At 40.8% G+C, this 24,668-nt stretch overlaps 1 protein-coding gene across 3 annotated transcripts in view; it reads left to right on the top strand.

The window, feature by feature from the left end:
• Window positions 1-24,668, top strand: part of cers6 (ceramide synthase 6) — a 254,477-nt gene that overhangs the window by 214,312 nt on the left and 15,497 nt on the right. For all 3 annotated transcript variants that reach the window (XM_048533682.2, XM_048533679.2, XM_048533681.2), the window contains 2 exons: window positions 7,111-7,239; window positions 13,194-13,300. In XM_048533682.2, coding sequence (XP_048389639.1) covers window positions 7,111-7,239; window positions 13,194-13,300 — 236 coding nt within the window. The remainder of the gene's footprint in view (window positions 1-7,110; window positions 7,240-13,193; window positions 13,301-24,668) is intronic.

Genomic DNA, 24,668 nt, shown 5'->3' on the forward strand with positions numbered 1-24,668 from the left:
AGTGTAGGTGGGGAGTTAGGATGAGGGTTGGTCAGTCCAGGGAAAATGGAGAGGTCTAGGAGGTGGAATAAGGCTGGTAGTTAGGAGGTTGGGAGTGGGGTTGAGGTGGGAGGAGTGGATAGGTGAGAGAAAAGATGAACAAGTTAGGGAGGTGGGAATGAGGTGGGCTGGTTTTGGGATGCGGTCAGGGACAGGGAGATTTTGAAGCTTGTGAAGTCCACGTTGATACCATTGGGCTGCAGGGTTCCCAAACGAAACATGAAGTGCTGTTCCTGCAACCTTCATGTGGCATCATTGTAGCACTGGAGGAGGCCCAAGATGGACGTGTCATCCGAGGAGTGAGAGGGGGAGTTGAAGTGGTTCATGACTGCGGGGTGCAGTTGTTTGTTGCAAACCGAGTGTAGGTGTTCCACAAAGCAGTCTCCAAGCCTCCGCTTGGTTTCCCCGAGGTAGAGGAGGCCACATAGGGAACAGCGGATACAGTATACCACAGACTCCCTTGTCCGCTGCACACTCACCACTAGCCCCACCACCTCCGGCACTTTTCCCTGCAACCACAGGAAGTGCTACACCTGCCCCTACACCTCCCCCCTCACCCCCATCCCAGGCCCCAAGAAAACCTTCCACATCAAACAGACATTCACCTGCACATCTGCAAATGTGGTATACTGTATCCACTGTTCCGGATGTTGGAAGAAGGGTCTAGATGCATCTGCTAGATGCATCCAAATCAAAATGTGCGTGCTTCTATAATCCTGAGTTCAAGTAGAAGTTTGGATTCAAGGACGGAATTCATAGCTTCAAAGCCAGGACCACCACAATCCCTTGAGTTTTGATCCTATCAGTTAAAATTAAAGTTAGGTGGAGCTCTTGTGGTACAGTAGTAATATCCTTACACCTGAGCCAGGAAACACAAGTTCAGGTCCCACCACCTCCAGAGGTGTGTACTATCATACCTGAACAGGCTGATTAGAAAATAATTAATGGTGAGATTCTTCCACTGGAGTGGTACCATCCCTACCTCTGGGCCTGGAGGCCTGTGTTCAAGTGCATCTTGCTCCGGAGATGTAAAATAATGTCACTGAACTGGTTGATGTAAAAATATTTTCAATCAATGGTGCTTTACAGTTCTAATCAAAGTTTCAAGGCTCATTGTTAAAATGGAGTAGGATGGCATATCTCTGGCCTCTCAACATGGCTGGCTGTTTGGAAAGAAAGAGAGCAAAATGACAATCAAATGAGATTTGTCTAGAAATTCACAGGACCTTCCAATTACCCATATAATGTTCTCAGTTGCCCATCTTCCAGCCACTAGCACCCCTACATCCAAACTCTAAATTTCAATATTAAAACACCCAGTTTTACTTTGACTTATAGGGAAGACAATCCCCTCCCAGCAAACTCAGGGAGCTGTTGTTATCGCCCAGGATTTTCTCACATTTTCAGTGGTAGCATTGCCAAGGAATTTTGAGACTGAGTTTTTTTTCAATTCATTTGTGGAATTTGGGCAGCATTGATTGGGCTAGCATTTATTGCCCATCCCTTGTTGCCCTTGAGATGGTGGTGGTGAACTGCTTTCTTGAACCGCCACAACCCTGCGATGGATTGCCATTTAAGACGGAATTGCAGGATTTTGACCCAATGACAGTGAAAGAGCAGTGATATATTTCCAAGTCAGGATGCTGAGTGGCTTGGAGGAGAACTTGAAGGTGGCGGTGAGGTTTGCTAAAGGTTTGATATATTTGGCAAGAAGTTGATGTGGTAACATTATTTGGACTAAAATCTGTTTAAAAATGCATCAGTTGTGCATGTTGTCACCTGAAAAATATTTTATGGATTGGCTACAAATCCTATTCACACAGAAAGTGTTATACTTCAGAACTTTGGAAGCTTGCTTCTCAGGAGGATGCACTGGTAGAATTTGCCTCTGGTGTACTTGGAGGATGTATTTTGATCCTCTTGGAGTGTTTGATTTTCAAGCTTGTGACAATGGGAAAGTTCAATCAAATCTCAATCTAATTCTCAAATGCTCCTGTGTCTGTGACACAAAAGATGATCCTGATCTAAGAAAAAACTTCTTCTCATTATGAGCAGTTCAGGTTTGGAATGCAATACTGGAGAGTATGGTGGTAGATGCAGGTTCATTTGAAACATTCAAAAGGGCATTATGAAGAGGAAGTATATGCAGAGTTATGGGGGCAAAGTAGAGGGAACTAGTTGAATTGCTCGTTCAGACAGCCAGTATAGACAAGACAAAAGGCCTCCTCCTGAATTGTAACAAAATTTGAATTTCCATTAACCATGTCAACAATTTGTATTTGTACATCACCTTCAATGCAGTCAAACATCCCAAGTTGCCTCACAAGAACATGATCAAACAAAATTTGAAAACAAGCCACTCAAGAATAGATTAAGGCAGATGAACCATGACTTCACCAAAGATGTAGATTTAATGGAACATCTTAAGGGAGAAGAGAGAAGGGTCAAGGACTGAAGCATTTTAGGGAAGTTCTGGTGTTTAGAGGTCTTAGATTAGGGCGGCACAATGGCTCAGTGGTCAGCACTGCAACCTCACAGTACCAAGGACCCAGGTTCGATTCCAGCGTCGGGTGACCATCTGTATGGAGTTTGCACATTCTCCCGGTGTCTGTGTGGGTTTTCTCCGGGTGCTCCGGTTTTCTCTCGCAGTCCAAAAATGTGCAGGCTAGGTGGAAGGCGTGCGTGGGTTATAGGGGATGGGTCTGGGTGGGATGCTTCAAGGGGCAGTGTCGACTTGTCGGGTCGAAGGGCCTGTTTCCACACTGTAGGGAATCTAATCTTAAAAAAGGTCTCCCAAGATTAAACAGTTAAGATTGCAGATCTGTAGTGGCCAGAATTTGATTAGTGTCTTGCATTTGTAGGGCGGAAGGAAGTAAGAGAGATAGAAATAGGCAGGTCTTGGAAGATTTGAAAACAAACCTGAGAATTTTAAATTTGATGCATTACTGGTTTCGAGGCTAATGTAGGTTTGCAAGCACAGAGATGCTGGGTGAGTGTGACTTGTCACAATATGGATACTAGGTACTATTGGGTGATCTCAAACTTTGGAGGGTACAAAATAAAAGCTAGAAAAGTTAACCTGAGCAGGCTGCAGGCAGAAGTGTGCAGGCCCAAGGAGTTTTGCTTATAACAAATAGCTAGTGAGAAAATCCAGCCTAAAGAGCAGTTTTACAGCTCTCTTTTAAAGCAGATTATGTGGCTTGATAAAGGAAATATATCACATGAGAGCACAATAGACATATTTGATAATTATTATTACAGTTGTTCATAGAACATAGAACAGTACAGTGCAGAACAGGCCCATCGGCCCTCAATGTTGCGCCGACCTGTGAACTAATCTAAACCCCTCCCCGTACACTATCCCATCATCATCCATATGCTTATCCAAGGACTGTTTCAATGCCCCTAATGTGGCTGCGTTAACTACATTGGCAGGCAGGGCGTTCCACGCCCTTACCACTCTCTGAGTAAAGAACCTGCCTCTGACATCTGTCTTAAATCTATCACTCCTCAATTTGTAGCTATGCCCCCTTGGACAAGCTGAAGTCATCATCCTCGGAAAAAGACTCTCACTGCCCACCCTACCTAATCCTCTGATCATCTTGTATGTCTCTATTAGATCCCCTCTTAGCCTCCTTCTCTCCAGTGAGAACAGACCCAAGTCCCTCAGCTGTTCTTCATAGGGCCTGCGCTCCAGACCAGGCAACATCCTGGTAAATCTCCTCTGCACCTTTTCCAATACTTCCACATCCTTCCTGTAATGGGGCGACCAGAACTGGATGCAATATTCCAAATGAGGCTGCACTAGCGTTTTGTACAGTTGCAGCATGACATCACGGCTCCGGAACTCAATCCCTCTACCAATAAAACCTAACACACTGTAAGCCTTTTTAACAGTACTATCAACCTGGGTGGCAACTTTCAGGGATCTCCGTACATGGACACAAAGATCCCTCTGCACATCCACACTACCAAGAATCTTTCCATTGACCCTGTATTCTGCCTTCCAATTATTCTTCCCAAAGTGAATCACCTCACATTTATCCGCATTGAACTCCATTTGCCACCCTTCAGCCCAATTCTGCAGTTTATCCAAGTCTCCCTGCAACCTGCGACATTCTTCCACACTGTCCACCACTCCACTGACTTTAGTGTCATGTGCAAACCTACCAACCCATCCCCCTATGCCTGTGTCCAAGTCATTTATAAAAATGACAAACAGCAGTTGTCCCAAAACAGATCCCTGTGGCTCACCACTAGTAACTGGACCCCAGGCTGAATATTTTTCATCAACCACCACTCGTTGCCTTCTCACAGAAGCCAGTTTCTAATCCAAACTGCTAAATCTCCCTCAATCCCGTGCCTCTGTAATTTCTCCATGTGGAACCTTATCGAAGGCTTTACTGAAGTGAAAGCAAAATGTCCTGCTGCAGGAGCTTCACGGTAGCGTACCCATGTTTGGGGCTCAAGACCACCTTATAAAACCCCAGGTACAGCTCACATTGAGGAATTACCAAACCGATCACAGAGAATTGATTTTGTTACTGTCTTCCTGTCATGTTTCTGATGGATACTGTCTTGGTTTAATGTTATTGATTGCTCCTGCTATCAGGCATCATTTTTTATTCTCCTTTGTCTGGCATCCTGAGAAATAATACCACAAAATAACAAAGAATTCATGCTCCGGTTAAGCAGATTACTGTACTATGGCATGGTCACAGGTTTCTCCTTTTCTTGCAAGATGAACTGAGCACTATACTCTCTCAGTGATACTGAGAATGATGAGAAACCTCATACAGTAATCCAAGAGATGGTTTGGTTCAATAAAAACTGCAAATACACTGAGTATAATATAAGCAATGAAACTTACACATTGCTGTTCTCAATACAATAATGATGCCACTCACCTAATCGTTGTACTTGGCTTAAATACAAAAGCTGTTTTATAAAAGAAAACACACTGATATTGAAACTGACTATTTATTGGAAAGAAATTAACCAAAATGTGTCATTCAATATCCTTGGGAGGTATATCGAAGCCCTTTCCTCAAAGCTATATAAAATGGCACGTGATGATTATCCTGCAGTGTGAAATATAGAGTGATTAAATTTGTAGATCAGATTCTATTCAAGTATTTCATGCCTCTCTCATGATGTGTTTGACAATTAATTAAGAGGAGGTGTTAGTGTCTGAGATTCTCCCACTTTTCTACTTACCCTTGTGAATGTTAAGTCTGAGGTGGAAAAAACGCCGTTGGCTTCCTGCACCACATCTATTTCAGGCCATAAATTAACAACCTCAAAGGGCTTCAATCAGCCACCACTAATATTATCCAAGCAGTAGGCAGCTTGTTTCCATGCAAGGAGACTGACAGGAAAATTAGCTTGTGTTTTACTGCAACAGGGTCCCTCTTTCAAAGGCCGCCTAATCAAGGGATTAAATGTTGGAAAGCAAGTGTCAGCTGAGAGCCACCCTCTGCTATTGTTGCCAGTCCCCCTTACAAACCATCTCCTGTGAACTCAACCCCACAAAACCCTACTTTATTTAACTGTGTTCGGTTTCACTCCATAATGGCAGCCGTGCAGTGGGTGTCATTCTGACTGCAGTTACTGCCTCTCCAGTGGAGCTGCTAGGAAAAATGAATAGCGAGTGGCCAATAGCCCTCAGTAGCTAATCAGTGGCCAACTAAAGGAATTTAATAACATGGCTATCCCAGAGGAGACGATACATGTCTCATTAATTTTCCTGCTAGAAAATGGACCACAAACTGCTCCCTCATGTCCACACTTATTGTGAGTTTTTATTCACCTTGCGCATCCTACTGTAACCAGCCTGCTAACCTGTGAGCTAGCAGTTTTCCCTTTGAAAAGACATTGTGTGGCTTGAATTTTTTATCTTTCCTACGCTATTTCCAGCCATATACAATACAGTTTAACAATTCAGTGCAGACAAAACATTAATTAGGTGTTCATGAACAGCATAACAAGTAGTAAACCTCACCCTAAAATGAAATCTCTGCATTACCATCATCCGGTTGATCACAGCACAGACACACACCACATGCCATGGATTTCGAATTCCATGAGTTGAAAACTGAAGCTTGAATAGTAGCTGATGGGCACTTGACATTAAATCTTAACTGTGAGCATGATCTTTTAACCCTCCATACAATGTTTTCCAGAAGATTTTGTTTTGAGTGGCAAGAGCGTTCTCATCAGCAGTGTAAGGGATAGTGTCTGGATGTCTCAACTGCCAGATAGTCATTGCAGCAGTGTCAAATCAAGTTGCACTTCAGGGCCACATGAACTCCTGCTGTACAGACTCTGTGGGAATTGCCTGAGAAATTGATACTTCTGATAAGCAGTTACCCTGCATCTGGAACTCTCTGAAAAAGCCCAAAAAGCCAGGAAAATTGGAGAGTCCCAACTCAGTTAAGCTTAATAGTCACAGAGAAAATGTTAGAGTATTAAAAATCTACAGTGACTTCTGCGTAACAATTAAACTAAAATCTTAATCACCACTGACAACCCACACACCATCAATCACATATCCCACCTCTTATTCTTTTTCCACCATAACTTTCCCAAGAGTTCTCCTTAGCAAAACTCTAACCATTTGTAGATTATCTTCTGGAAGGTAAATATAGCACTGCTGACTATTATCAACCAAGCAACTTGAACAAGCATTAACTGGAGTTGAGATAGCACCTCATTGAATATAGTCTTAAAGGGCTATAAATATTTTGGCCATTGTCCCACAAATGGAAAATACAAGGAGGCATAAAATAGTGTATAGAAGTTACAATTCACCCTTACACTGAAGGAGTGAAACCAAAAGTAAAAATTCAGTTAATTCTTTGAGAAAAGATGGAGAAGTGCACCATTGGGAGCATTTGTAACCACTATGGACTTGAAGTAAACATTATGTTCCATCAGATACTTAGCCAGAAATGAATTGTCAAAACCCTATGATGGTATTTTAAATCTTGTAACCGTATGCCATGTAGTGTGTTGGAGAGCTGATGTGAAGCTTGCACTAAGTGATTGCCTAGTTTTTTCTTCTTGTTTTAGGACTTTGCCATTATGTTTGTGCATCACCTTGCAACAATAGCACTTATAACGTTTTCATATGTCAACAACATGGTGCGTGTAGGAACACTGGTCATGTGCCTTCATGATGCATCTGATTTTCTTTTAGAGGTAAGGAAAGTGTTCATTCCTTTCAAAGGCTCCTTAAATATTATTGGGCAACATCACATATCTCTTTTGAGAAAATATCTTGCCTCTTGAACAAAATCTGTACTAGGACTACATGAAACAAAAAGGGGGAAATGACAAAAACATTTGCAATATTCCCACTTCTTAATTTGCTTTGTTATTCTCCAACTTGTAAGCTGCATTATATTGTTTACCTTCCAAAACTTCAGTTACAAGGTTGATGAGCTCCACTTTTATGAGTTACCATCAGACCCTCACTTAATACTTAGCCATAATGAGTTATCCAATATGAGAAATCAGTTAAGTTTATTTTGTCAATTTTACTGTCAATTTTAAACGTAGATTTTGGAAGCAATTGGAATTTGATTTTTAACATTTTCTTTCCTCCAGCCCTATATTCTCACTTCTTGTCCTGAAGGCATCAACTCCTTGGAAGGGCACAATTTGCCATTGCTTCAGTTGTTATGCTTTATTCACTCACCTTAATAATGAAAGCTGACCATTTTCTGATTCTAACCTCATTCCAACGTATGCATATGTGCACAAACAACAGAAAAAATTGTGAGGAGGAACCATGACTGATTGTCTAATTTGTAATGTAGTTGTGTAGAGAGTAGTAAACTGATTAAATCAGCTAAATCATACAATCAAGTCCTCAACATTTCAGATATATATGTGTTCTGCTATTTGCTGCCTTTAGCTATACCATTGGGCAAGCATACTTTATTTGGGACAGAGATAGAAGGAACTGCCGATGCTAGAGAATCTGAGATTTCATGGCGTGAAGCTGGATGAAAACAGCAGGCCAAGCAACTTCAGACGAAGAAGGGTGAAGAAGGGTCTCGACCTGAAACGTCAAAGTTTCCTGCTCCTCTGATGCTGCTTGGTCTGCTGTGTTCATCTAGCTTCACTCCGTGTTATCTCATACTTTACTTGGTTCAGGTTGAGGTGGGAAAGCAGAGGTTTTACAAAAAATAATAAACTTGCACCAAAAATGAAAATTAGAGGATCTAAATAATTTAAAGTTATTTATGAGCATTGGTAGAAAACTACTCTTAATAACAGCATGTGACATAGGAGCAAAAGAAAGCCATTCATCCCATCAAGTGTACTGTCCCATTCAGTGAATTCATGGTTGATCTGATAACCCTCAACTCCATTTTCCAGCCTTTTCTCTATAATTCTTAATTCTTTACTGATTAAAAATCTGACTGTCTCAGCCTTGGGTATATCAGTGACCCATAGAGTTAAATCTGCTTTCTCTCCACAGATGCTGCCAGACCCAGCTTTTCCAGCAATTTCAATTTTTGTTTCTAATTTCCAACATCTGCCATTTTTCATTCCCTATGAATCTTATGTTGTTCAAGAAGTTTGTCTCTCTCATTTTTCTATACCCATTCAGTACAGACCCAATCTACTCAACCTCTACTCATAAAACAGTTCCCTCCATTACCTACTACCAGCCTAGTGAACCTTATCTGGACTAATTCCAGTGCCAGTATACCTTTCCTTGATTAAGGGGCCAAAACAGTTGACAATGTTCCAGTCGTGGTCCAACAAGTGCCTTGCATAGATTTAGCAAAACCACTCTACTTCTATACACCATTTCCTTTGAAATAAAGGCCAACATTTCATTTGCCTTCCCCATCAACCAATGAATTTTGATGCTAGCACTCCCAAATCCAAATCAGCAGTCTTTCTCCGTTTAAATAATATGCAGCTGTTCTATTCTTCCTGCCAATGTGCACTCCTTTATATTGCCCCACATTATGGTTCATCTGCCATATTTTCACCCATTCTCCTAATCTATCTATATCCCACTGCAGACTCGTTGTGTCATCCTCATCACTTGCTTTTCCACGTATTTTTGTGTCATCTGCAAACATGTCTATTGTACACCCACTTTCCTCATCCAGGTCAGTAACATTGTGAAGAACTGTGGCTCCAGCACTTCTCTCTGTGGTACTAGTTACAGGTTACCATTTTAAAATTCCCCCTTATCCCAACTCTCTGTCTTCTGTGTTAGCAGATCTTGTGTTCATGCTAATATACAATGTCTAACACTACGGGCTGCCATCTTATTAATTAGCCTAATGCATGGTATCTTATCAAACATCTTCTGAAATTCCAAATGTATTACATCCACTGCTTCCCTTTATCCATCCTACTTGTTAGGTCCTCAAAGAATTCCATTAACTTATCAGCCATGATCTCCCCTTCATGAAGCCATGCTGACTCTGGTTGATCATTTTATCTACATCTAAGCACTATGCTATTACATCCTTTAAAATAGACTCATACATTTCCCAGTAACAGATGTTAAACTAAATGTCTCATATTTGACTATTTTTTTGTCTCCTTCCCTCATTAAATTTACACTGACAGTTTTCCAAAACTCTGGAAGATTATTTCAAGTGCATCCAATGTCACTGTAACTACTTCCTTTAAAATCCTAGGATGCATCCCATCAGGTCCAGGGGTCTTATCAACCTTTAGCCCTGTTTATTTCCTTAGTGCTTTTTCTCTAGTGATACTTATTGTATTTATTTCCCCTCTCCTTTAGACCCTTGAATATTTAAAAATTTTGAAATGCTATTTGTGCCTTCTATGAGCACGTAAACTTTGAGATGCAGTGACAATCGATATTGTTAGCCTGTGCCATCATATTGTCTTTTATGATTTTACTCGTTACTTTATTTAGAAAGATAACTATTTTTGACATTTTAAAACAATATAACCACCTGCCTGTTATATTGCTCCTGTTTTGAAATAAACAGCTTTTTTTTGCCTCATGGAGTTTAGAGGCCTATGGCACAGAAAAAGTTATTTCAGTGCATCAAATCTGCGATGGTTAAAAACAGCCACCTAACTATTCTCAGATAACATGGTGTGAAGCTGGATGAACACAGCGGGCCAAGCAGCATCAGAGGAGCAGGAAAGCTTGACGTTTCGGGTCGGGACCCTTCTTCAGAAGAAGGGTCCCGACCTGAAACGGCAAGCTTTCCTGCTCCTCTGATGCTGCTTGGCCCACTGTGTTCATCCAGCTTCAAATCATGTTATCTCAGATTCTCCAGCTTCGGCAGTTCCTACTATCTCTACCTAACTATTCTCATCCCATTTCCCAGCACTTGATCTATAGCTTTATGTGCTTTGGCAATGCAAGTATACATCTCAATACTTCTTAAATGTTGTGAAGGTTTCTGCCTCTACCACTCTTACAAGCAGTGAGTTCCAGATTTCCACCACTCTCCAAGTTTAAAACAAAACCCTTTAAAGCTCCTACCCCTTACCTTAAGTCTATACCACATTGGTCATTGGTCCCCCACAAAGGAGAAATTTTTTTTCCCATCTACCTTGTCTATGCACCTCATAATTTTATGCATCTCAATCATGTACCAGCTCAGTCTCCACTACTCCAAGGAAGACAATCCTAGTCTATCCAGTCCCTCTTCATTATTAAAAAGGTAACTAACAGTTCATAATGAAGAGATCAGCAGGTCTATTCTTTGGATAATTGGCCATTATAATGTTTTGTTGACTCTTATGTGTTAATAGGTTTCAGCTTGGTAAGTGTTCCATTTATCTGAAAATGGATGACTGCTTCAATTAATTGTAGTAACAGATTGTTTATTTGACGCGATTGCTTGTTTCTTGATAGAAACTAATAAATTATAAACATTAAGGAATATTTCCATCATTATAGCTTGGAACCTAATGAATGTACGTTGTTCATACTAGTTGTTTAGCTGTTGAGCACACATGGAGGAGTGGTGGATTTATAAGGGTGGCATGGCAAATGGGCTTGCATAGGATTTGAGCTAGGGTAAGAGAGATAAGGGTGAGGTTTTGGGGGAGGCTTTAATCACCTTTGGGAGCTGAGATATAGGCCTCGAAATTCTACTCAAAGTTGGAATTCCATTAGAGTTTGGATGGCAGGTAAGTGAGGGGCAGAGTGGTAGGCAATTGAGTTGATTGTATGGTAAGTGGGTTAGAGGGCAGTGTGTCAGGTGGGTTGGAAGTGTAGGTGGATTGAGGGGCTAATGCGCCCTGTGAGTGAAGTAGATCAGTATGCCAAGTGAGGGAGAGATTGGGGTGCTAATTGGTGAGGGGTCAGGGTGCCAATTGGTTAAGGGAGGTTGGGTACCTGCATGGCTTGGATGGATGGATAGCTGATTCTTATAGTAGGTGGAAGGGTCGGGACAGTAGGAAGGGTGTCAAGGCCAGCCGAGTCAAATTGGGCACGTGAGGTGTTGGGTCAGGTGAGGGGGTCATGTTGTGATGGTGTTGAGAAAGGAGAGGGTGACAGGTCTGGCAGGACACAGGATTGACGGAGCCTTCTGTGTCGGGGCTGCATGGTGTAAGGTAAGGGTTAGGTGTCTGCTAGGGCATTGTGGGAGGAGAGGAGTGATTTGGGGGATGGGGTGCACAATGTTATGGAGTCAGGTCTGACTGGACCTGGCCTGGACTGATGTTGGTTTGGCATGGTTTGGTCAGGTCAGGATTGAGATTTGGGCTTTGGGATGCTCTCAGGTCTAGTGAGGCAGGGTGTTACCAAGGGTTGTGTTGGTTTGGGAGCTTGGGGGATAGTTGTCAGTTGTAGTGGGGTCAGGTTAGAGGGTTTGGATCGAGATTATGCGTTGTTTCAGGAAGAGGGTTGTCAGGTCTAGGGGTGTGAAGTTCAATATGGTTTAGTTGGGAGCTCTCTGTGATGAGTTAAGGATTCAATTTAATAGCTATGCAGGAGTTGGAGCAGATTTTAATCTTCTAACCTTTCCTTGGTAACTATAAAGTTTATGAGTCTGAGTCTTCTGAAGTTTCCTTCTCTGTGGGATTTTTTTTTCAGAGGATTTTAGACACGGAGTGATTGCCTGGAGGAAATTTCAATTTCTCAGGCAGTTTAAAGGGAATAAACTGCAGTCTATACTGCTGCAACTATCAGGCCATTGGAAATTCAAGGCTGTTGTATTGAGGACCTCGATGTTCCTTCTAACTGGCCTCTCATTGAATAGATATACCGGTAAACCCAACCCTGAAATGAAAAGACAAAATTAACATAAATAACATAGGGTGGGTGTGCAGTTAACAAACCACAAAATTGTAAAAACCAAAAGAACTGTGGGTGCTGTAAATCAAGAACAAAACAGAAGTTACTGGAAAAGCTCAGCAGATCTGGCAACTCAGAGAACGGTCACTGGACCTGAAACGTTAACTCAGATTTGTCTTCACAGGTGCTGCCAGAACTGCTCAGCTTTTCCAACAGCTTCTGTGTCTGTTCACAAATTTATAAAGCTTGGCTTTTCCTGAGCCCAGGAGAAAGTTCATCACATGAACTCATGATAAATTGTCCTACTAAAACCTCAAAAGCAACAAAGTTGATAGTAATTATTTATCAGTTTCTCCATATTTTACAGATTACCTTTATCAACTAGATTTCTTTTTATGCTTGACTTAAATAGGTTTCATTGAAGATACTCTTTGTCTGTAAATTTTCAAAGATGATTGTCAGTTGCGTAGTTTATGCGATAAATGGTATTTACTGTAGATTGATCAGTCTGTCACTTCCCAAGCACATAATTGACTTATTGCTCCTTTCAAAGTGTTTGTGTATCAGCTCACTTCTTGATTTTTCTGCTTATTCCATTCATATTATTTCATTTTACTGAATTTAACTAACTAAACACAAATCAATATATCAGTGATTTTGTGTATATGGCCAAGAGTCATAGATTTTAATTAAGCAAGAAAATATTTAAAGTTTTGAGTCCATCACACGTAATGATCCTGGTACAGTGATATTATTTTTGACTGGACGCATAATAATGAGTTGCTGAGTCACTTTTGATCTAGTTAAGAGCTCTTCTGGATAGTAGCCTATTAAATACATGCCAATATTGGTCAGACGTTGAAAATTCACAAATTTTTTTTATAATTCACAGGCAGCTAAAATGGCAAACTACGCCAAGTGTCAAAGATTATGTGACCTCCTGTTCATAATGTTCGGCTTGCTCTTCATTAGTACGAGGCTTGGCCTTTATCCTATATGGTGAGTAAATTTTCAATCAGATAATTCAGTTTGTTTAACAACAACTTCCCAGCTCTCACTTTTCCAAGCACACTGAAAATGCAGTTACAACAGAAAAGGAGACCATTTTGTTAAATAATCTTATTCAACAGAAACTCAGAGGCTGAAGTGGAATAAATATAAAACAATATCACTCATTCCTGACCTATTAAGGATTCTTAAAATTATGATTTTTTTGTTGTTTTTGCAAACTGAAGTTTCCAGTTGTAGCTATTTCTCTAAATGACTGCCATCATTTTCTTCAAATATTATATTTCTGAACGTTCCTCCCTTTTACTCAGATAATCCCAGCTCAAGATGAACAAATATGCAACAAAGATTTGTCTGAATCAAATGTTAATTGAGATTAGAGCTAGAGAAGACAACGTTCAAATCACATGGTTTCCTTCCTGGATTTTCCAAATGCTCCAACAGTAATCTTTCTTTAATAAATTCAGAATTATATGGAAAGTGATCTCAATATTCATGCTCCTGGCAGAAACATAGGTCATCAAAGATACTCTGATTTCCCATAAATATTCTTTGCTTTCTGTCACTTATGTGTAAATAAGATTTTTGACGTTTTCTTGCCTCTATGCATGCAAGCAATATTTCAATTCAGACTTCTTTTTCTCTATCCCTTCTTCATAACATCATCTCCTTCATATTATCTTTGCAACCTGATAATACCCTTTTCTCTGTGAAGCAATTTAGAATTCTTGTGTGATGGAAAGCAGATTTTTTTCACTTCCAATTTGTTATGTATTTTTGTTCTTGCCATTTTCTTTTGCTCTCCCCTTTTACTGATTTTAGAAGGACAGTAGTTTGTATTCAGAAGCAAGTATTTGTCCTAAATGAAGTACATGTTATGGGAGCTACAAAGTGTACAGAATCTCAATTAATAATGTGTTCATTATTAAAATTTACCGTTTACATAATTTATGAGTATAGAGCCACTTTATTGAATACATACTCTTACAGGTAAGAGTGCCTGAAGACTGTTGATAAAAACGATGCTCTCTTTGTTTGAGAGCCACCTCCGTGGCATTTGACTTCATGCTAGTAAATTAGTTACTAATTTGCCTTGAAATCTCTCATATCTTAAACACTGTAGGTTCTTTCTTCATATTTTAAATAGCATTTAAAAATGATGTATAAAGGTTGACTTTCGTTCTTCAACAACTATGTTTGTCATCCCAGTTACACAGTTTCAGCAGCTGCCGTGATCCTTGTCAAGGTTCTGAAGTGGTCAGTGATTTTGATGGTTTCAAGTTTGAGATTGTTGTGTAGAATGAATGATAAGTACCAAAAAATAGCAGCAAATCAGTGTCATAAAGCTTAAAACATCAATTCAACCTTTGGCTTCAGCGATGTATTTGACACTTCTGGAATTATTAAATTAAGTTTCTGCTCTGCACTTACTGTCATCCATTTATTTACACTTTATACTAACTTTTCAATTTAAAAAGGTACAGCATTTTATCAAACTTTTACTGCTAGCTTGGTGTAGGTATTAGTAAAGCTTTAGAGGTAAATAATTTCTATTAAAACCTAGCACTCGCAATGAATAGAATTTAAATTCCAAAATTGTGACGAAGGTTATTTTAAATCTGGAATGTCGAAATTGGATTGATACAATCATAGAATCAAAGATTTTTACATAGAAAAGGAGGCCATTCAGCCTGTACAAACTCCCAAAAGAATTACACAGCTCATCCCATTCTCCAGCCCTATCTCTATAGTCCTCTGAACATAGCCATAAATAGTGCACTGAAACTATTGTTGTAAATTCATTGTAAATGTGTATCCTTAAAGCTCTGTGATCAAGGTTATTTACTTTCGTGTTCTTGTGGATTTTTCTGTGAAAAATTTATGGAGCTCCATGGATCCACCTAGTGTTGAAACAAGCTTCAAGCATAACACAATGTGGAACAAAAGTGCTGGCAGCTCAAAAAACGGTTTGTTTAGTACCAGTATAGACAGTGATAGAAAAATCAATGCTACAAATCAGACTTCGTGCAATCAAATCTCAACTTAAGTCGGTAACTCTTTATATAGCTATCAGTAATTACATGATTACAGAGCATGCATCAGTGAAAAGATCATTAATATCTATTTGTAGGTAATTGGGTTCCATTTTAAATATGTGAGCATTTTAAAAAGAGAAGTATATGGAACACTTGTATTGTGAAGGTCAAGTAAGATCCTGGAGGATAATGATATTCATGTAGTTCACAGTGTTTGTATTGAAAATCTTTCTAAAATCTGTATGCAATCAAAAGGAACTGCATTAATTCCTTATAATGCTTCTGGTATAATATCCTTCATGATTCTTGAAATACACATACCTAAATTTTAGAATGAAAGTGAAGACTGAGATCTTTTCAAATAAAGGACAGTCGCAATGAACAGTCATAATTTCACTTCCTGTGAAGTGAGCAGAAGATGAGATCATGTTTGACACAAAAACTCCAATTTTAACTCATCCTTCTAGGAGTGGCAGTGTTTGGAGTGACTCATAAAGAACAGAGAACATAAAACAGTACAGCACAGGAACATTCCCTTCAGCTGACGATGATACCATTCTAAACTAATCCTGCCTGCCTGCTCTTTTCCTTGCCTGATCAAGTGTCTGCCTAAATGCCTGTTAAATGTTGCTATCAAGTCTGCTTCAAGCATCTCGCAGAAAAACATACCAGGCACTTCACCCTCTGAGTAAAAAATTTGCCTCCCATATTTCCTATAAACCTTTGCCCTCGCACCCTAAACCTATGCCCCCTAGTATTTGACCCTGTGAAAAAGACTCCAACTATCCATCCTATCCATGCCACTGATAACATTATATGCTTCTATCAGGTCTTTGCTAAGTCTATGACACTCTAGAAAAAACAATAGGTGGCATGGTAGCTCAGTGGTTAGCACTGAGTTTGTTTGTTTAGACCCTGGGGTGACTGTCTGTGTGGATTTGCATGTTTTCCTTGTGTCTGCATGGGTCTCCTCTGGGTGCTCTGGTTTTCTCCTATAGTCCAAAGATGTGCAGTTTAGGTGGATTGGCCAGACTAAATTGCCCTTGGTGTTCAGGGGTGTGCAGATTAGGTGGGTTATGGGGGGATGCTCTGAGGGTCAGTGTGGACTTGTTGGGCTGAAGTGACTGTTTTTACACTTTAGGGATTGTATGATTCAAGCTTCTCCAGACTCTCCTTGCAGCTAATACATTCCAATCCAGATATCAGCCTCTTTTGCACCCACTCCAATGCCTCCTTCCAATCCTTCCAAAATTTGCAACCAGAATTGTACACAAATGTGGCCTCTTAAAGTTTTATACAGTTGCAGCATGACTTAGCAACTTTCACACTCAATGTCCCTGACTGATGAAGGCAAGTATGTTGTCCATCTTTACCACATTATCCACTTGTGTTGCTACTTTCAGTGAGCTGTGGACTTGTACCCAAAGACCCCTCTATATATCAATGCTCCCAAGGGTCCTGCCATTTACTATCTACTTTGGTTTTGCATTTGACCTCAAAAAATACATTACCTCACACTTGTCCAGATTAAATTCCAACTGCCATTTCTCTCCCAACTTTCCAACAGATCTATATCCTGCTGTATACTCTGATAACGCCCCTCATTATCCACAGCTCCATCAAGTTTCCTGTCATCCGCAAACTTATTAATCATTACTGTTTAACAGCACCGTCTCCTACATGAAACTTCTGGGAGTGAGAATAGGTCTAGTGGACTGAAGCAAAAAAGCAGATAGGAGCCAGATACCTTTGGATAAAAGGCAAGATTTGCATTCTTATCAGGTTTTGCAATGTGCATTAGATTTAATTAAATGCTTTTGAAGGGTAGTCAGTGATCATCATTACAACCAATCTGATGAGCTGGTAACACACACATTGGTAAAAGCATAAAGTACACCGAGCTTGAAAAGGAAGGAAAGCCCCCTCCACTTGCATAATCCCTTCGAGGTTCACCTGATGGCTTCTCTGCATAGAAAAGACACCAGCTCCGGCGTTTTGAAAGTTGTGTTTGTCTTAATTGATTGCCTTTTAGCCTCAGTTGGCCCAAGGGCAAGCTGTCCAATGCCTCCCATCAAACAAGCAGCAGTGCATAGGCAACAGGTAAGGTGCTGCTGTGTGCATTCATTCCTCACTGCTTCCTCAGCTACAAACTGCTCCTGAGAGTGCTGCAAAATTCCATAAAACTGATTCTGAGGTTGGAAAGGAGCAAGTGCTGTAAGGTGATGCCGATGCTAGGAGAAGAGACACAACTAAATTATCAGGAGATCATGAAAATCTACCGAGAAAAACTGTTCACCAGAGGCAGCAGAGCCTTAGCACTGTTTATGCAAATCCATAAAATTAACCTGAGTACATGTCAAAATCTATTCCTGTTATGTACTTCTGAAGTACAACTTTAGAAGATAATCTCCTGTGACATTAAATATGAAGAATCAAGATTAATCATAATTCCTACAGCAAATAGTGTTAGAGGATGGAGGACAACTGGCAACTAGCCAAAGGTCACAAGGGCCAAGGGCGGATAGCTTTTTAATAGTCAACAAGGCAATGAGCTGGAAAACATGGAACACTGTAATGTAATCTAACAAGAAGAGTCTCTTGTCTCAAATATGTTATCATTTATTACATATCAGTAGTCAGATACAGCTGCATTAGTAAGGTAAACATTGTTACTAAGAATTCTAAGGTAGACCTAGAATTCTGTGATGTTCTGCTTTTTAAACCATATGACATATTTGGGACCATATATATCATCAGATCAGATGGTGCTTACTGTAGTCTCTGGTATTAATCCTTTCAGAACCATTAGCTTATAAATCAATTGGTAAAGAGGAAATAACACAGTGCCCTCTGCAAGGTATCTGAGACCTCTGTGAACAGAGAATGCAACTGTATATCCCCTCAACCCACTAGATTGAGGAGAGGACCTGTGCAAAGCCTGCAGTAGAAAGTGATATTTGGTGCATTTGTTGGCAATTTGGGTAAAGAAAGCAAAATAAGAAGAAAGGAAGACAGATGGGATAAAGGCTGGTAGTTGGGGTTGGTGTGGTGTTGAATAGGGAGTGGAGGAGCAGAGACAGACAAAGAAGTAAAAAGAAAAAAAAGTTGATCTCCAAGAACAATTAAAGGCTGAAGGAATGAGGCTCCACAATATTTATAGTTTATTTTCAGTGTCGGAGAGATGGTTTGACACTTCTATAGACTTGCCCTGCCATTAAATATGGCAGTTATGTTAAAAAGGATAAGCTGTAACTTTCCCAGGGAATTTTAGTTTGTATCAGTCATTCAAATGCAGCAAATTCAGGTGTACAGTTGAATGGGAAACCTGACAGCAGGAAGTGTTTTAGGAAGCTAGTGCTGGGATATGAGGTTTGGTGAGATGCGAGAATGGAGAGTGAGGTGTGGAACTGGAGAGCCAAAGTAGTGCTACTAGAAACAAGAGTACAGGAGTGAATTTGTAATTATAATTTGTACAGAGCTAAACTGCCACCATCAAGTAAGAAATTCTAATGAGTCGAGAAATACTTACCCATCTTTGAGCTGAACACAGATTTCCTGGAGCATATCACTAGTTCATAACATCAAAAGGATACGTGGCTTTGCTAGCAATGTGCTATATGGCGTCTATACTAATTTATTATCTTTTTGAAAATGTGAGAACATTGTACATAGCCTCACCTACCTCTAAGTCAGATTCAATAATGAGTCTGTCAAGCTGTCTGATGTATGCTGTATACTGTAGCATCTGAGAGAGGCATGAACTTGATGGAGCAGCATGAAGGTCATCAGAATGAAAAGGAAAGGTTTAGCATTAGAAAATTCTCCCAAAGGAACTCGGCTATCGTCTCTGACTGCTCACTTAATCCATCATCAGGTAAACATAAATAGCTGCAACAAAATAATTCACACTGAAATACCTCTGTATCACCACCAACTGTCATGCCAATATTCTGCCCATACTGAGCATGAAGGTGCACTCTGAAGAGTTTGTCAAGTGTTAACAGGTAGCATGCAGTTCCTGGGCAGAGAAGGTGTTTTAAATGTATTGTCCTAGAGAACTTAGTGTTGAAGGCACAATGGAGTGCTGTGATGATATCTATTGTGGCTGTCCTTGGAGAATTGCCCACCTTCAATACACTTTTTACTGAATAATGTCTCTTGCATCTGGGCTAGAGTTAAATATTTTGAGTGATGAGCATGGTAGAATCTGATGCAGTGAACATTTGACAATGGAGACAGGAAGTAGCCAACTCCACTTCCAGCTCCTTTTTTAAGCTATGCATTTCTATGTCAACCTGTCAAAATTAGTCAATCCTTTCTGCTTTCGTTTGCAAGAAGAAATTGATGTTTATAAATGAAAATTGAAGTCAAATTTGCCACTGGTAGTGAGGAGGTTTTGCTCCTACTGATTAAATCTTGACAGCACTTTATGTGACAGGAGATATTAGAATCTAGCCCATTATGTTTGTTGCAACATGAAAGATTTTATCTCTACTTATCATAAATACCCTGTATTCTGTTACTTCATTGAAATATGTACTAAATGGAGCTCATCAGCTCAAAAGTACTTGAAAAGAATAGCATATAACTTTGCAAGTACCAAGTGATGTGGTTTCTTGGGTCAAAATCACTGCCAGTATGATATGGTCTGAGTGCATCCGACCTATTAGCTCATGCAACACATACCCATGAAGTCTAGCTTCTAGTCGAGAAAAACGTCTTCAAATTTATTAGCAACACTAACTCTTTATACTGTTTTATGTTTCCAGACTTTATACATAGTCTGCATTCTATGTTTACTAATGTTACAACTACTTTACATGACTGTAGCATTATATATAACTGACCAACAGACTAAATACATACTGCACTTACCCCACTGCACTAAAATGAGACTAACCAAAGATGAAACATGGACATTTATACTGGAATGTCACATGTCATATTGTTATATAACTATTTAAAATGTAGGCTGCCTTTCTGGAATTGATGTACTGATAAAGTAATCCTACTTTTTCCTTTAAAGAATACAACCTGTTTCTGATAAACATATACGAGGATGATTTGGCAAATGCACTACATGACGAGATCTGTCCTTATACAGTTACAATAACTTTGGTTGTGTAGCTTCATTCTGTGGAGTGCTTTCTGTCAACATGAATTGCTGTGTATCATTCGTTGTAGATGTGTGGCTATTGCCTGGCATTAGATCTTCATTATCTGAGTTGTAATCCCATGTGATGGGCAGTTGATTGTATACAGCTCAGTTATGTTGTGTTGCTCTTTGCAGGATTTGACCATTATTTCTTGTTTAATTCTTACATGGCATATGAAAATTGGCAAGGCCAACATTTATTACTCATTGTTAGTTTTCCTTGAGCTCATTGACTTTCTAGACCATTTCAGAGGGCAGTTAAAATTCAATCACATCACTGTTGTTGTCGGAAGCCCAGAGAACATCGGGTCCAGTGATCAGCTTATACAGAGAGGAGAAGAGTCAATTCTCATAACCTCACAAATTACTTTATTAGTGCATTAAACAAGACACATGTTGTTATAAGTTTTTATCACGAAACTAGACCTTATATATTTTCCCACAAACTGAACTAGGACCTACTTACACAAGCATTAGAGTCCTCTGACACTCCCCGTGTAGTCACAGAATATAAAAGCTAATACCCAGTCAGGATAGCGGCTGATGATGAGGGCTGACACTGGCTAGGCGCTGCACTGGATGTCATCACCGCCTCCTTGACAGAGGGTCTTCTTCTGCCATGTTTGGTCTCTGGAGTTTTCACTGGCTGCGTGTCCTGAGGGTCTTTTTATTCTTTCTCTTATCTTTCTCAAATCTTGCTGTCTTTTTCCTGTTGACTCAGGCTAATTCACTTACCACATGCCTTTACCTTATTGGCATTGGCCGAGAGACTTTGATAGCATTACCTCATAATTTCTCATCCAAATAAGGCTTTTGCATTCCGTCACCTTTCTTATTTTTTGCAGAACTTAGTTCATCAAACCGGTTTAAATCAGCTCAAACTAGAACCTAGGCACAGGTCATTTTGAGTTCACAAGCTGTTTCTTTCTTCGTGTCAGCACCTTTGCATTCAGTGCCTCCTGTTAATGTTATTGGCAGCTGGTCCCCCACCCCTCCCCCCCACCCCACACCACCACCACCATCACCACCATCACGTCTCTCGCGTTATCTCTCTGCAGCCTCTGGCTAACATCTCCCCAGGCAGCGATGTCAGCAACTTGTACTTTTCACTCTATCTCTCTGCAGCTTCCAGCTAACACTGTGATCATATGTAGGCCAGTTCAAGTATAATGGCAGATTTCCTTCCCTAAAAGACAACAGTGAACCAAATTTTTCTGTGACAACCCACAGTGGTTACTGGTCAACATTAGACTAGCTTACTTTTTAATTACAGAATTGATTGAGTTCAAATATCACCATATGCTATTTGGGATTTGAACCCTTGTTCCCAGAACATTAGACTGGGTCTCTATTATTATTGCTGACCTTCAAGTCACTTTACATTTACTGACCATGGTATTTACCATAAAAACAGCATGGACTGTGAAATTCATCAACTGAGGGTATTGAAGAGAAGAGGAAATGGGAAGAGCAAGTGTTTCTAATAAATTTAATAAAAACTGCAAAACCTTTGAAATATTGTGCAGCTTTGTTGCTTCTTACCATATTGTGTCTAACAATGGGCATCAATTTATTCAGAAGTGATTTAAAATTTCACAGGAATGAATAGCATAAAACACACAAGCATTGCACTGTATAACATGTACAGAGCCTTGCTGAATGTTCTGAGTAGCTTCTGATGATGATCTGTTGACCAGAAATTCCTGAATGGTTTTCTTTTACCTTGGTGTCTTGTTCCTCTTTAAAAACATTACAATATACAGTACAGGCCCTTCAGCTCACCAAATCTGCGCCAATTCCTCAGACTAATTTAGACCTACTTATTGCCTATACAAGATTTCTATCCCTCTTTTCACCTCCCATTCATGTATCTATCAAATGTTGCTAAAATGCTGAAATAATTCCACAGAGACTGGTATCCCACCGTCAAGTCGCCCTATATTTACATATGCAAAACTCTTTGACATTGATCCATCTCCCCCAGAGCCAGCTGTCAGAGTGAACTGGGTGTCTGATACTCCTATACTTATCTGTCAGCCAGGGCGCTCTGATTGGACCAGATTAACAGCCCCAATCAGGGAACTCATATTTTAAAAGGTCCACCTGGCTGACCTTGTTTCCTTCACCGCAACACTCCCCCTCTGTTTCTGAAAACATAGGCCGGTTCTTTATTTTGTAGCTCCTCCTGGGGCATCTTAGCACCAAGTCAGATTCCTCCAACTCTGCCTTTGATATGAGCAGTATGTAATGCACTGTAGCTCGTTTTTTGCACCCAGAACATCTTGGAAGAAATTCATTCTCCTCTTCAGGTAGCAAAGGTGTTGGGGAGCAGCATTCGCCATGTCTATCTCAGATTCCAAAGTATCTTCAATGCTTGATGGAGAGGGAGAATCTACGGGTTCTGGAACAGTTGGAAAGGCTGTCAAGGGGCAGGACACGTTTTGCTTCTGCATCATTTGCAGCATCCATATGGTCTACGTGTTTGTTCAGGATTGCCTTATCTATCCAAACTCTATGCTTCACTGGACCTGAACCTGCATCGACCATGTCTCTTACCCATGCAGGGTTGTTCCACTGATTTCTATGCCAAACTTTATCCCCTGAAGTAAACTGTCTCTCTGACTTAGCAGAATCTTGTGTCTAACAGAGGCATTCCTGCTGCCATTCACCCTCCACTCCAGGTCCACGAAGATCAGATTTAACCAGGTGTGTAGACTTCTTCCCATTAGCAATCTGTTGGAACTATCCCTGTAGTTGCATGAGGGGTGGTCTTATGATCAAACAGGAACTGTGACAGTTTAGTATTGAGTGAAGCAGTAAACCGTTTCTTTAAGCCTGCCTTCAAAGTTTGGACTGCTCTTTCTGCCAGACCATTGGATGATGGATGACATGGCGCTGTCCTTATATGTCAATTACCGTTCAACTTTAGGAAATCTTTAAATTCCCTGCAGGTAAATGATGGCCTGTTATCTGTAACCAACAGTTCCAGAAGTTCACGTATTGCAAAAGATGCGTGAAGTTTTTCTGCCATTGTCCCCATGTTTGGCAAATGAACTCTATGCACATACATCCTCTTCTGCTGTTACATTGATGACTGTATCAGCACCGCCTCATGCTCCCATAAGGAGCTCGAACAGTTCATCCACTTCATCACCACCTTCCATCCCAACCTTAAGTTCACCTGGACCATCTCTGATACCCCTCTTTCCTTCCTGGACCTCTCTGTCTCCATCTCTGGTAACCAATATCCATTTCAAGCCCACTGATTCCCATAGCTACAGAGAATACACCTCCTCCCACCCACCTTCCTGCAAAAAGGCCATCCCCTATTCCCAATTCCTTCGCCTCCACTGCATCTGCTCCCAGGATGAGGCATTCCACTCCCAAATATCTCAGATATCCTCATTTTTCAAGGACTGCAACATCCCCCCACTCCCCCCCGCAGTTGTCGAGACGGCCCTTGACCATGTCTCCCGCATTTCCTGCAACTGATCTGTCACACCCTCTCCCCGCAATAACAACCAAAACAGAATCCCCCTCGTCCTCATGTACCACCCCACCAACCTCCTGATCGAATGCATCATTCTCCGATACTTCAACCATCTGCAATCCGACCCCGCCACCAAAGACATTTTTCCCTCTCCACCCTTATCTGCATTCTGGAGGGACCACTCCCTCTGGGACTCTCTTGTCCACTCCACACTCCCCTCCAGCTCCAGCACAACTGGCACATTTCCCTGCAACTGCAGGAAGTGCTAGACCTGGCCCTACACCATCTCCCTCACCCTCATCCCAGGCCCCAAGAAGACTTTCCACATCAAGCAGATATTCACCTGCACATCCGCCAATGTGGTATACTGCATCCACTATACCTGTTGTGGCCTCCTCTACATCAGGGAAACCAAGCGGAGGCTTAGGGACCGCTTTGTGAAACACCTACGCTCGGTTCGCACTAAATGACTGCACCTCCCAGTCGCAAACCATTTCAACTCCCCCTCCCATTCCTCAGACAACATGTCCATCCTGGGCCTCCTGCAGTGCCACAACAATGCCACCCGAAGGTTGCAGGAACAGCACCTCTTATTCCGCTTGGGAACCCTGCAGCCCAATGATATCAATGTGGACTTCACAAGCTTCAAAATCTCCCCCTCCCCCTACTGCATCCCAA

The sequence above is a fragment of the Stegostoma tigrinum genome, chromosome 7 (assembly GCF_030684315.1).
Source record: "Stegostoma tigrinum isolate sSteTig4 chromosome 7, sSteTig4.hap1, whole genome shotgun sequence".
Lineage (NCBI taxonomy): Eukaryota > Metazoa > Chordata > Chondrichthyes > Orectolobiformes > Stegostomatidae > Stegostoma > Stegostoma tigrinum.